Source organism: Oryzias melastigma, linkage group LG4 (assembly GCF_002922805.2).
Source record: "Oryzias melastigma strain HK-1 linkage group LG4, ASM292280v2, whole genome shotgun sequence".
Taxonomy (NCBI): domain Eukaryota; kingdom Metazoa; phylum Chordata; class Actinopteri; order Beloniformes; family Adrianichthyidae; genus Oryzias; species Oryzias melastigma.
The window spans coordinates 7,677,261-7,690,810 of record NC_050515.1 but is presented as its reverse complement, the minus strand read 5'-3'; the positions used below and the strand labels follow the sequence as shown (position 1 = coordinate 7,690,810).

Genomic DNA, 13,550 nt, shown 5'->3' with positions numbered 1-13,550 from the left:
TCTTGCCGGCACTCTCCCCAACATATTTTAGCGGGTCTGTTTCTCTTCTACGTATTGGCGTAAAAAGACGCAACATCAATCCAAAAAGGATGCTAATCTACGGTGAACGTCACGAGCATGAAATATTAACAATAACCAACGAGAACAATAATACATAATTTTAGAATAACCATAAGTAACTAAATGCAAACATTTCAAATATATGCTCGTTATTTATTTATTTAAGTGAATTGCTGGAACGTGTAAAGCCTTGACTGCGCTTCAGCCACATGGCAAGGCCGCGAGCCAGACAAAGTGGGCCCGTGCTTATCCCTCATTCAAGCTAAGATTTCGCAATAACACAAAACGCACATTTAAATAAATTAAAATAAATAAATAATTGAATTCAGCGTACGTTTTCATTCATATATTTGAACAGTAGTCTCCATAAAAGGCCGGGGTATCATTTGCTAACGTTAGTCGGTCTTGCTAGCTCGCTAGCTAGCTAGCTACCTGCAACAAAGGCATTCAGACTCACCCCTGCTGCTGCTCCGGCGGCTGATTTGCATTCTCGATCGCGATTTCGGCCTGCTCGTTAGACATTTTCAGAGGGCAACAAAAGACTGTCTTTCCACAGACAAGTTCTGCAAACTAAGTTTGTTATTTTAGCAAATCAAATAACAGAAAGGACTCGAGCGATACTGTGCTGAAAATGGCGGACGACAGTCTGAGAGTAAAAATTCTACATCCGGTATTTTTTAAACAAACCGGTGTGAAGGTGCAGAAAGTTTTTCAAAATAAAAGTGCTTCGGATTTGATCTATTTGTGTCGTGAGAGCGCGTTGTTTCCAATAATACCATGGCGAAATTATGTATTTTTTGTGAAACAGTGCTCTAATGTCTATTATTTTTCCTGGAATGTGGTGTAAAACAGATTCTTCCAACAGTGGAAAGCGAAAGAGAAAGATTGAAAAAAAAAAAAAAAAAAAGAGAAAGATTGAAAGGGAAATCAAGTCTCTAATTATACAAATGACATATTCCAGGAGATATTGCACTGAAAACTATATTCTTCACTATATTATTCAGGAGTAATTTGGATGTTATCTTTATCAAGAAAATCTATAAAATGAAATAAATGAGTATTTGTTTAAAGAGTTAATAAAAAAACTATATTGTTTCGGAACCAGCAGTTTATATATATATATATATATATATATATATATATATATATATATATATATATATATATATATATATATATATATATATATATATATATATATATATATATATATACATATGTGTAATAGATATGTAATCTATGTATCACTTAATTTCTGAAATAAAAATGATGTATCAGTTTTTTTTTTATTTTAGGTTGTTGTTGTTTTTAATTCTTAAAATAAATCAATGAATCAAATCAAATGTTCCGAGGTACGTTGTAAAAAGTTGAAAACTGGCTTTATGATATACAGCTAATAAACTTAAAAAAAATACATAACTGACCAATTTGGGATGGATTTTTTTTTCAATTTTCAAAAATAATTTACACGTTGTTTTTGTGTATTTTGTGAGCATTAGAATAATACTTTTTACTTATTATTTAACTTTTAATTTTAGTTTCTCGCGGGTTTTCAAAAGCACTTCCTGTTCACGTGGAAGGTCACGACCGGAAAAGGTCACCAGCATGATTTGAAGATGGCGGCCCCCTTATGTCAGTGTTATCAGGTAAAAACTGAGAGCTAAATCTCAACTCGATGAAAAACACAAACAAACTTCTCATGTTCAGTATAAAATCTATTTTTGCTTTTAACTTTTGGGATTTTTTTGTATTTTTCTTTAAGCTAGCTGTGTTAGCTTCCACGAGGATACATTTCTTCACAGATAGTTGACTTAGTGAAAAGCTAGATGGCTGACTAACTTCGTTTTTTATCTATTTTTTGTGTTTCTTTTTGAGTTTCAATTTAATTGAAAAATTAAAATAATAATTAAAAGCTTCCTAACAGTTAATGAGGAATGAAACTGTGACCCGGTGTGTTTATTAGGACGTGATTTTACTCTTTGAACTGAGATGTCTTTTTCTACAGATGTGTGTAAGAAGAGGTTTGGTGGCCTCTCCTTCCTCCTACCTCCTGCTCACCAACAGAACCCATGTTTACAGGATACCTGGGCTCCTCACAACCTCTGCACAAGTAAACTAATTATTATGTTTCTTTATTACTAGTTATTGTCTGTTGTTTGGCTACTTGTCATACATTTAAACACATTTTAAATTTGCTTTTAACTATTTTCGGTATTCAGCCGTTTCATCAAAACTGTTTTCTGATCCTGATCTAAAAAAAGAAAAAAACTTTTTCAATTATATATTTTAATTTATTTTAATTTAGTGGGTTGAGTCAAAACAAGGAGTATGTCTTACATTTTGACTTTTTGACCCCAAATAAATAAAGAGAATTAAAAAAAAAAAGGTTTCCCACATCTCATATGTTTTCTACGTAAGACTTCACATATTAATTATTATTTCATATAAAGAGTTCCTGCAGTAAGACTATTGAATTTATAAATTTAAAAATAATATCTTAACAATTTCACATTTCATGTCCAAAATTTAATTTGTTCAACCAAGATTGTTTTGATCAAATGATGTAAATAAACATCAGGAAACCAGTTGTTATGCACTAATATGCTTGGGGACAAAAAAAGTAAAAGAAGAGCTCTAAAGTATAATGGCACAGAACACAAACGGCAAGATAAGAAGCTACAAATTTGGTCAAAAAAGTTAATAAAATTGAAAATAATTAATAAAATGGGAAACTGACTAAGCAATTGGCTTTAATTTTTGACACATGTGACCTTAAAGCCTTAAACTTGTAGGAAACATGATACAAGAGTAGAATTTAGTAGATTTACAACTGAACTACAAAATTTAGAATTTTGTAGAATTTAGCCTTTTCTTATGATGGATCTTTATTAAAATTTTTGATATTTTCTGTGACTTTTATAATTGATTCAAACTGATAACTTCTAAATCTTGTCTCCTAATATTATTTTACAAGTTAAATGTGTGTTTTCTGTGGCACACTTAACTTTTCTGGCGTTTCTTTTCTGGCCCTTTAAGCCCATGACTGGTTCTATACATTTATTTCTTTAAAAACTTTCACATAAAGAGACAAATTTCTTTAAAAACATCTCAAAGCGTTTCATTTTGACAGCACTTTTATATGGATGGTTCTAAGCAATTAGCAGTCTCAGCTTTTTAAGATAAATCATTTAAAAGCAAATTAAAGATTAAATACGTTACCTTATATTTACACAGAAACACAAACTTCCTCTGTAAAAACACTTAAATTTATTCTAAATTTTGTGAAAATGAAAACAGATCATTAGGAATGCTCTCATCAAATTCTTTTTTTTTTTTTCATCTCAAGCACTTTCTCTGATATGCAGATCATGAAAACATTTTTTCTGTCCTCTTGCAGGTGAGGTATTTGTCCGGAGAGAAGGGTGGCGGCGGCGGCAGAAGAGGTTTTCTCGGGGAGTTTTTGGATAACCTTAAGCAGGAGTTAAACAAGAACAAAGAAATGAAAGAAAATATCAAAAAATTTCGCGAAGAAGCCAAAAAACTTGAAGAGTCGGATGCATTGAAACAAGCTCGGAAGAAATATGTAGGTATTTAATGTAAATGCATAAATTAGGACTTTTTTTTATCTTAACACTTTTTATTTCTAATCTTTTTCCAGAAAACTATAGAATCAGAAACAGTGAAAACTTCAGAGGTTCTTAAGAAGAAGTTTGAAAACATTTCAGATACAGTTAAAGAGGTGAGTTCACTCACGTCTAAAGCCGATGTTTTTCCTCGTTTACTGCTTTAGTAATCTCAATATGTTTGCTTGTTTGTGTGAACAGGGACTGGAAGAAGTCACTCGGACAGAAATAGGAAAGAAGATCAAAGAGGGAATGGAAGAAGCAGCCAAAACAGCAAAAACCTCAGCAGAAAGTGTCTCTAAGAGCGGAGAAAAGCTGGGAAAGAGCGGCGCTTTCAGAGCAATATCTCAGGTATGCAGGTTGTAAAGAGGTCCAAATGTATAAAACTGCCCCTTCATCCACTTCAAACCAGACAGAAAAGGAAAACAAGCATGTTTTCTCCCAGAAACCAGCCTATATAGAAGGAAAAATGGGAATCTTAAGTCAAAATATCAGACCTTTAAGGGTTTCTGTACTGAATTGGTTTATTTTAAGCAATCAAAAACACATAAAAATAATTTTTTATCCTTTTATTTACTAACAAAAGTGATAAAGTGCTTGAAAAAGGAGTAGGAAGTAGAAAATCGTATGAATTCCCACCTGCTTGATGTACTCAATGACTTGTGTGTAGGGCGTGGAGAGTGTGAAGAAGGAGATCGGAGACCTCGGCCACACGGGCCCCTATCGGCCTCCAGCGAGGCTACGGAAGAGGAGCGAGTTCTCCTCCAAAGGAGCCGGGGATGAAGGCAAAGTCTTCGAAGCCAACGAGTACGTGAGTGCTCTCTGCTCGCTCCGGTCCGAAGAGGACAAACAGTTTGGGGTTGGATAATAGTGCTGCCACAAATTATTATTGTAATAGTCGACTAATCACCGATTATTTTTTCCGATTAGGCGACTAATCGGGTCAGGCATAAAGTGGACGTAAAGCACAAATCTTAACCAGGATTAGATTTAAACTAACTAAAAACTAGATATAAAGCATTACTTGTGTGAATGCTGTAAGCTGAATTTGGCCGTTGAAGATGCTAGTGATGATAGGTGAAGACGCTGAAATTGATAGCTAAAAATGCTGAAATCGATAGCTAAAAACGCTGAAGCTGATAGCCAGACAAAATATTATTCAAATGCCAAATTAGCCTAAAGAAATTAAAAAAGCCTAAATTAGCCAAAATACCTAGCATGCAGCTGAAATATTAGCTAAACTCCAAAATAGCCTAAAAACAAAGAAGCCTAAGTTAGCCAAAACAACTAGAATAGTGTTAAATTTTAGCTAAACTCAAAAACAGCCTAAAAACAACAACAAAAAAGCCTAAATTAGCCAAAACAGCTAGCATGTAGCTGAAATATTAGCTAAACTCCAAAATAGCCTAAAAACAAAGAAGCCTAAGTTAGCCAAAACAGCTAGAATTGTGTTAAAATTTTAGCTAAACTCAAAAACAGCCAAAAAAAAAAGCTTAAGTTAGCCAAAACAGCTAGTATGTAGCTGAAATATTAGCTAAACTCCAAAATAGCCTAAAAGCAAAGAAGCCTAAGTTAGCCAAAACAACTACCATGTAGCTGAAATATTAGCTAAACTCCAAAATAGCATTAGAAGCAAAAAAGCCTAAATTAGCCAACATAGCTAACATAAAGCTGACATATTAGCTAAACTCCAAATTAGCCTAAAAAAAAACAAAAAATCCTAAATTAGCCAAAATAGCTAGCATGTAGCTGAAATATTAGCTAAACAAAATAGCCTCAAAAACCTTAATAAATGCCAAAATAGTCCAAAAAGCTAGCACGATGCCAGTATAACTTTCAACTTTACTACACTCTGACTCTATATAATATAAAGTAACGCCTAATCGACTATTAAATTAGTCGTCGACTATTTTAATTGTCGATTAATAGTCGACTAATCGTGGTATTCCTATTGGATAATGAGGTCCAGGTGTTTAGAACGGCTACATTATCCATGCGGTGTTTACTCATTAATCAGAATCTCTTTTGGTGTCATTGTTGCACAAGGAGCTTGTTATACAACAAAAAATCTTGATGCTCTCCAGACAATAAAATAAACTATATATATATGTTAAATAAAGAAGAATATTTAAGGGACAGCCGTAGGAATATATACATTATTGCACAAAGGAGAAAGCAAATAATAATAACATTATTGCTACTGAATATTGCATTTTTTATGTATTTATTTGAGGTTCATGTTCTGTTTAACATGTACTCTGCTCTGGAGAAAAAAACAGTTTTTGAGTCTGTTATCTTAATAGTTATGATCTAAAAATCTAGATGTTTTAAGGCTAAAACATTCTTCACTGCACATTTTTTACACTTTTCTCCGACAACTGTGAACATTTTCACACCTTTTTCTCTTGTTTAAAGTCTCAAAGCTCAAACTTTTATAGAAAAAAAGGCCATAAGGTCTCCAACCAATCAGGCCACGGAACACTCTAAAAAACTAAAATCTGCTTAACAAGAAGCTGCTAAAGGTGAATAATGCTATAGTGAAGGACTGCTGTACATACATTTTAAAATAAAAAAGGAGTTCCCATTCACATTCTTGGATTGATCGGTTTTTGGGTATAATCTAAATGTATTTTTTGAACCGAGTTTTTCTCATTCTGAGTTCACTTTGTCCCAGGGAAGCTATGGGCGTCGTCCTGCACAAAGACTCCAAGTGGTACCAGCAGTGGAAAGACTTCAAAGACAACAATGTGGTCTTTAACAGTAAGAGTCATCAGAAGTCTCTGATCTTTACTGAATCCAGATCTTTAGAAACACTCTTTTTTTAACCATTTTTTAAAAACTTATTTCTGAAATTAAAGTGTTTTTTATGAAGGGAAACGGTTTCATATTGTTTATATCCTATAGTTATTTATGCAAAAGATTCACTTTCTGTCAGTGAAGTACTCTGCAAAAGCAAGTTTTTATTTAGTCCTCCAGAACATTTATTTAATTAAATCAGCCTTTAAAAATCACTAAATGCTTATTTTTAAAGCTAGTTACAGCATATAAGGGAACCGTCCACACACATACCAGAGATGGTTCTTAATTTTCTTATTTATTTGATCAAATTTCTACGTTTCTTAGCTCATTAAAATGTCTTCTCAGGCGATGAGGTTGCAGTTTTCAGACGAATCGAATGCTAGAAGTTGGAGCGGGAGTGTAGTTCAGTACATCTTCTAATTTGAATAATCCTGGATCACAAATTGTGTTGTAATATTTGTTGAAAAATTAAATTAGGTAGACCAGAAGTCTGCAACCGGAGGCTTTTTTAACCCTCCATTGTGGCTCTTTGGCTTTGAAAAAATGCTCAAAATTTAAATAAAAATTAATTTGCATTTTTTATTTTGTTTTTTTAGTTCAGTCATTTATATTTATATTTTTAGTCATGTCAGATGATGGAAAAAGGATTGTAAAAGATTTAAATTAGTGCTTTATTGCTGTTTCTTCATAATATATGTATATATATATTTTTATTTAGATGCTACTTAATATTAGCAAAAATCAAAAGGAGAAAACAGAGAAAAGTTATATAATTAAATCAGGATCAGCTTAAAGTGAACCAAAAAACAGATTGATTTGAAAATTTGAAAAAAATGAAAACTTGAAAATAAAAGTAGAAAATGTGAAAAAAATTAAAATTTGAGAAATTAAAATCAAAATAAAAAAAATAGAAAATGTGAAAAAAATCAAAATTTGAAAAACATTTTTTTTAATTTAAGAAAAAAATAGAAAATGTGAAAAAAAATTAAATTTGAAAAAAAAAAATTTAGATTTTGAGAAAAAAATAGAAAATTTGAAAAAAAAAATAGAAAAAAAACTGAAACTTGAAATACATTTTCAATATTTGAAAGAAATACTGAAAGCTTTAAAATAATAAAACTATAAATGTAAAAATTACAAATTGAAAAATAGTTTTTACATTAATAACAGCTACTATTTTGAATTTTCAACTTTTTTTTTTAATTTTTATTTTCTGATTCTTCACTTTCAGTCCTCAGTTTTCAGTTTCAATTTTGATTTCTCGAGTTTTCGCTGCCGAATTGATCCTAATTTTACATTTCCGCGTCCACTTCCTGCTTTACTCGTTTGTTGTGATTGTAAACGTTTCCAATCGTCAGTCTGATCTATTCTCTGCATGTCTGTGTGAACTGAAGGGTTCTTTGAAATGAAGATGAAATACGACGAGAGCGACAACGCCTTCATCAGAGCGTCCCGAGCCGTCACCGACAAGATGACGGACATCATAGGTGAGAGAAGTCAAAGCTGTGAAGACCTTTTTAGCTTTCTTGTAGAAACTCACTAGATGTTGATCTTTTTTTTTTTTCAGGTGGACTCTTTTCAAAGACGGAAATGTCTGAAGTGTTGACGGAGATTCTGAAGGTGGACCCTTCCTTTGACAAGGACGCTTTTCTGAAGCAGTGCGAGCGAGACATTATTCCAAACATACTGGAGGTACGTTGAGCTGTGAACGTTACAGATCTAATTATGTCTAAAGTAAATGTGCTTGAGTGAACTGAGACCATCAATAGATGCGTTTGTGACCGCAGGTTTGTTGTCTTTCTTCAGGCGATGATCAGAGGGGAGCTGGAGGTTCTGAAGGACTGGTGTTATGAAGCCGTAAGGTCTTCCACTCAAACGCAGATGTTAGCCGATCTGCATTTATTGTGTCACGACTTCATTTTCTGTCTTTTTGCAGACGTACAGTCAGCTCGCTCATCCCGTTCAACAGGCCAAAGCCATGGGACTCCAGTTCCACTCCAAGATTCTGGACATAGACAACATCGACGTAAGCAGATTAAGACCTTCATGCGTCCCAAAAATCCAACAAACACCTAAATGCAAGTTTTTCTGCAAATTGGCTAAATTTGTAATCAGGAGGCAGCAGTCAGATTTCTACATGTCGCACGTGTGAAAATGCAAGTTGATATTTTAGAGGATTTTTCTCTAGTAGTGGACATTAGTCATCCGGCACATTTCAAGGTTGTGGGGTGTTTCAGTTTAACATATTTAAATCCAAACCTCTGTGATTCATTAAATTAAAGCAAAAGAATAACGAATATATTTGGGCTCTGAAGCATTTGTGTCTCTCTCTCCAGCTGGCCATGGGCAAGATCATGGAGCAAGGTCCGGTGTTGATAATAACCTTCCAGGCTCAGATGGTCATGGTGATCCGGAACGCCAAAGGGGAGGTGGTGGAGGGAGACCCTGTGAGTGAAGCAGACAGTTTCTGTCCACGATTACACAAATCACTGGCTTTGATGAAGCGAACAGTCATGCAGTCATGGTGAATTATGTCAAAGAAATATTAAATAGATTTAAACACTGAATTCTTCCTTAAATATGTTGTTCCATCATCATTTAAGGCAGGAGTCCCCAAACCTTTTCTTGTGAGGACCACATGACTGTTTTCTTCTCAGATGTGGGGTCGGGGTCGGTTTGTAGGCTGACAGAAAAAGTGTAACAATAACAGCCTAAACGAAAAGATTTTTGGTTTTTCAGAAAGCCACACAATCTTAACAGAAAAAATAATGCTAAAACATTTGAAAAACTAGATGCATAGCATTACCTGTGAAAGATTAATAGCTGAAGATGCTTAAATTGATATCTGAAAACACTGAAACTGTTAGCTAGCTAAAATATTAGTGAAGTGAAAACTTAGCTGGAAAAACTCACAAAATTCTAAACTAGCCAAAACAGCTAGCATGTAGCTGAAATATTAGCTAAATGCCAAATTAGCCTAAACAACAGAAAAAAAAGCCAAAATTAGCAAAAACAGCTAGCACGTTGCTGAAATATTACCTAAATGGTAAATTAGCCTAAAAAACTGGAAAAATATCTAATTTGGCCAAAACAGCTAGCATGTAGCTGAAATATTAGCGACTAAAAATCTGAAAAAAAGCCTAAATTAGCAAAAATAGCTAGCTTGTAGCTGAAATATTAGCTAAATGCCAAATTAGCCTAAACAACAGAAAAAAAAGCCAAAATTAGCAAAAACAGCTAGCACGTTGCTGAAATATTACCTAAATGGTAAATTAGCCTAAAAAACTGGAAAAATATCTAATTTGGCCAAAACAGCTAGCTTGTAGCTGAAATATTAGCTAAATGCCAAATTAACCCCAAAAAACATAAAAAAGCCTATATTAGCCAACACTGGTAGCATGACATAGAAATGTGGGCTAAATGGCAAATTAGCCAAAAAATTTTTAAAAAAGCCAAAACAGCTAGCATGTAGCTGAAATATTAGCCAAATTATTTTTAAAAAACTGAAAAAAAGCCTAAATTAGCCAAAACTGCTACCAGAAAGCTAAAATTTTATCTTCACTCCAAATTAGCCTAAAAAACAGAAAAAAACTAAATTACCCAAAGCAGCTGGCATGCAGGTGAAATATTTGCTAAATACCAAATTATTAAAAAAAAATGCTGAAAAAACATAAATTAGCCAAAACTGCTAGCGTGACGTGAAAATATTAGCTAAATGGTAAATTAGCCTAAAAAATAATTCTAATTTAGCCAAAGCAGCTAGCATGTAGCTGAAATATTAGCTAAATGCCAAATTAGCCTAAAAAAAATGGAAAAGTGTCTAAATTAGCCAAAACAGCTAGCATAAAGCTAAAATTTTAGCTTCACTCCAAATTAGCCCAAAAAAACTGGAAAAAACCTAAATTAGCCAAAACTGCTAGCATGACGTGAAAATATTAGCTAAATGCCATATTAGCCTAAAAAACAGAAATAATGTCTAATGTAGCCAAAACAGTTTGGGGGGCGGGGCTAAATATGGAGGAGGGCCAGATCCGGCCCCTGATTTAAGGAAAATCTGCACCCTAATAAAACAAGAATATTTAAGATTTTTGGTGTTCAAGGAAATTGAAAAACGTGTTTTGACATGTTCTTGAGGAATTTTAAAACTAATACAAAATAATGTCTCAAATTAAATCTGAAGTTTTAAATAATCATTCATCAGATTGTGTTTGTCCCAGTAGATTTCATTTTTAAATGTTGGCCATTTCTAATTTTAACATCAATACACTTGTACTTCAACCCTTTAAAGTTTAACCCTTTAACACATGAAGCGTCACCGTTGACGCTTTCACGCCACTTTTCTTCTACAGAATCTACAGAATATCGCTGATCGTGTTAAAGGTTGAAAAGTTACCGTAAATCAAAGAACAGCTCCGGTGTTAAAGGTGTTAATAAACTCAATAAATGTCATAAAGTACCACTCCAGCCTTATTTTTCTTTATTGTAACCACTGGCATTATTCTGGCCAGTCGTCTTTTTATTATGATTATTGAGTTTTTAACACACGTTTTGAAAAACTCGTTTTCTTCAGAGGAGCAAATGTTCATCATTTATCTGCTTCAGAGTTGAGGCATGGAAGTTAACCTCTCTTATTTCCCATCAGCCCTTTTGTTTACGCTCTCTCCCCAAGCTAACAAAGCTAACGTTAGCATAACACACAAAAAAAACGTCCAGAAATATGTTAAAATGTTACGGTTTTAAAGTAAAAAAAAATTGGCATTCTGATAGCTTTTTGGACAATTTGGCATTTATTAAGATTTTTTAGGCTATTTTGGAGTTTAGCTAATATTTCAGCTACATGCTAGCTGATTTGGCTATTTGGGCTTTATTTTTATTTTTTTAGGCTGTTTTGGAGCAAGGCTAATATTTACACGCTAGCTATTTTGGCTAATTTAGGTTTTTATTTTCAGGCTATTTTGAAGTTTAGCTATTTTGGCTAATTTTAGGCTTTTTTCTGTTTTTTAGGCTAATTTGGCGTTTAGCTAATATTTCAGCTACATGCTAGCTGTTTTGGCTAATTTCTCCTTATTTTCAGTTTTCTTAGGCTGTTGTGGAGTTAGGCTACTATTTACATGCTAGCTGTTTTGGCTACTTTAGGCTTTTTTTGTTGTTTTTTTTTAGGATATTTTGAAGTTTAGCATTTTTTTCAGCTACATGCTAGGCTAATTTGGCATTAAGCTAATATTTTAGCTGGCTATCAACTTCAGTGTTTTTAATTTCAGCATCTTCAGCAGCCAAATTCAGCTTACAGCATTCACACTAACATTATTGCAGGCAATGCTATATATCTAGTTCATAATCATGTTAAAAAGTTATGTTTTAGAGTGTAAATAAATGTTTATCCTGTTCTTAGGTGTGTTTTGAATTTTGGCCCCTTGTACGATTGAGTTTGGTTCTAAATAAAGAAATGCTCAGGCATGTAGTTTTTATCTTAAATTATTTTATAAATGTCCTCCATCAAGAGAAAAATGCTACAAGAACATGTTATAAACACCAAAAATGCTATTTTCATCTACGTGGGTCTTTAAATCTACACAAACACAAAATGAAATCTGTATTATTTACGATGTCCATATTTTTGTGTTCTTCTTTTAGGACAAAGTTCTCAGGATGATGTATGTGTGGGCTCTCTGTCGAGATCAGGAAGAGCTTAACCCGTATGCCGCCTGGAGACTTCTAGACATCTCTGCTTCCAGCACGGAACAGATCCTTTAAAGACTTTTTATACACAAAGAGAGAGCAGACGACCTGCACACAAACTGAAAGACGATGGACCCACTGCAAAAGGACAAACTTTATTGTCAACACAATGTGAATTACTGCTGTTAACACTATGGTGCCTCACTGTCGTTTTTAAATTCTGCTTTTAATCATTTCCTGGGTGAAGTTCCTCAAAGTAACACCAGAGGGCAGCAAAGTACCGACATTGATTCAGACAATTTTTGATATTCAGGATTGTTTCACCAAAATCCAGTTTATTAAGGCTTTATAAAGTACATTAAATCCATTAAATGACACAATTCAGTTTTGCAGGTTATTATAATAAATAAAGTCTGTTTCTGAGACTTTAATTTGCTCTCTTTCCCTCCATTGACATGAGAAAGGTTACTGGTGTTGGTGACATTCATTGCTTTCTTGTTAAAGAATATGATATTTGTTTGTATGATTACTATTAAATAAAATGATGATCCCCCATGGTAAATATTTAACTTTAAAAACAGGTTAATTTTGATATAAAAGCAGATTTCTTCAGTATTGACACTGAAAAAAGGTTACATTAGTTCCATCTTTCTAGGCCATCGTCTGATTTCTTCTGGGGCCTTTTCTAATATTTTTTTTTTTTTTTCAAATTAAATTCTCCAGTGGGATTTTTGTGTTGGATTTCATTTGGGAAAAATACCACCTTAAAAGCTTTGCATTTTGGGTAAACAGAACTGTTCGCACTGTAAAATGTCCCACATCTATTCTTCATTTGACCCTTTTTGGGGATGAATTTTCATCGTATGGAATTAGTCACAATTTATTGTAATCAAATGTAAAAAAAAAAAAAACTATTTTTTCCTTTTAATGTGTTTCTTAATGTTTCTATAAACACGTTTTTGTATTTATGTCAGTAAAAAATAAGATATAATGTCAGATCTTGTTTAGCTTGTCTGAAGAGTTTACTACTTTAGGACAATGAATCCTTCTTATGATAAATAGGAAGATATATATATATTTTTAAGTCTTATTCTACACTGATAAAAGTTAAATATTGGATCAATTAATAAAAGTTCTTTAATTTGTTCCATTTATTTTTTTTTGTTTTCATTAAAATAAAATGTTGGATTGATGGTTTCCTCAACTAAACAAATTATTCTTATGAAAACAAAAAGTTTTAAATGCAACTAATTATACAGGTTTTGTTAATTGATCAATGTTTCACTTTTTTCATTGTAGTTTTAGCTAAAAGTTAACATTTGATTTGATTTATTGGATTATTTCCAGCATTTATTGTAGAATTTTTTTTTTTTAAATCACAAATTGAAC

The 13,550-nt window shown here is 32.9% G+C and overlaps 2 protein-coding genes across 3 annotated transcripts in view; one reads left to right on the top strand and one right to left on the bottom strand.

Moving 5' to 3' along the window:
* hnrnpm (heterogeneous nuclear ribonucleoprotein M) overlaps positions 1–734 on the bottom strand; it is an 8,900-nt gene extending 8,166 nt beyond the window's left edge. The window contains exon 1 of one of the 2 annotated variants that reach the window (XM_024278721.2): positions 518–734. In XM_024278721.2, the coding sequence (XP_024134489.1) occupies positions 518–582 (65 nt within the window). In that variant the 5' untranslated portion in view covers positions 583–734. The remainder of the gene's footprint in view (positions 1–517) is intronic. The other variant, XM_024278720.2, reaches the window with a different exon arrangement.
* Positions 735–1,578: 844 nt separating this feature from the next.
* Positions 1,579–13,157, top strand: timm44 (translocase of inner mitochondrial membrane 44 homolog (yeast)). Its single transcript, XM_024279443.2, has 13 exons — positions 1,579–1,706; positions 2,066–2,170; positions 3,458–3,643; positions 3,719–3,799; positions 3,885–4,034; positions 4,354–4,490; positions 6,358–6,443; positions 7,877–7,969; positions 8,050–8,174; positions 8,289–8,339; positions 8,419–8,508; positions 8,819–8,929; positions 12,117–13,157. The coding sequence occupies exons 1-13, from the start codon at positions 1,677–1,679 to the stop codon at positions 12,234–12,236; spliced, it is 1,365 nt and encodes a 454-aa protein (XP_024135211.1). The 5' UTR covers positions 1,579–1,676; the 3' UTR covers positions 12,237–13,157.
* The last annotated feature ends 393 nt before the right edge of the window (positions 13,158–13,550 follow it).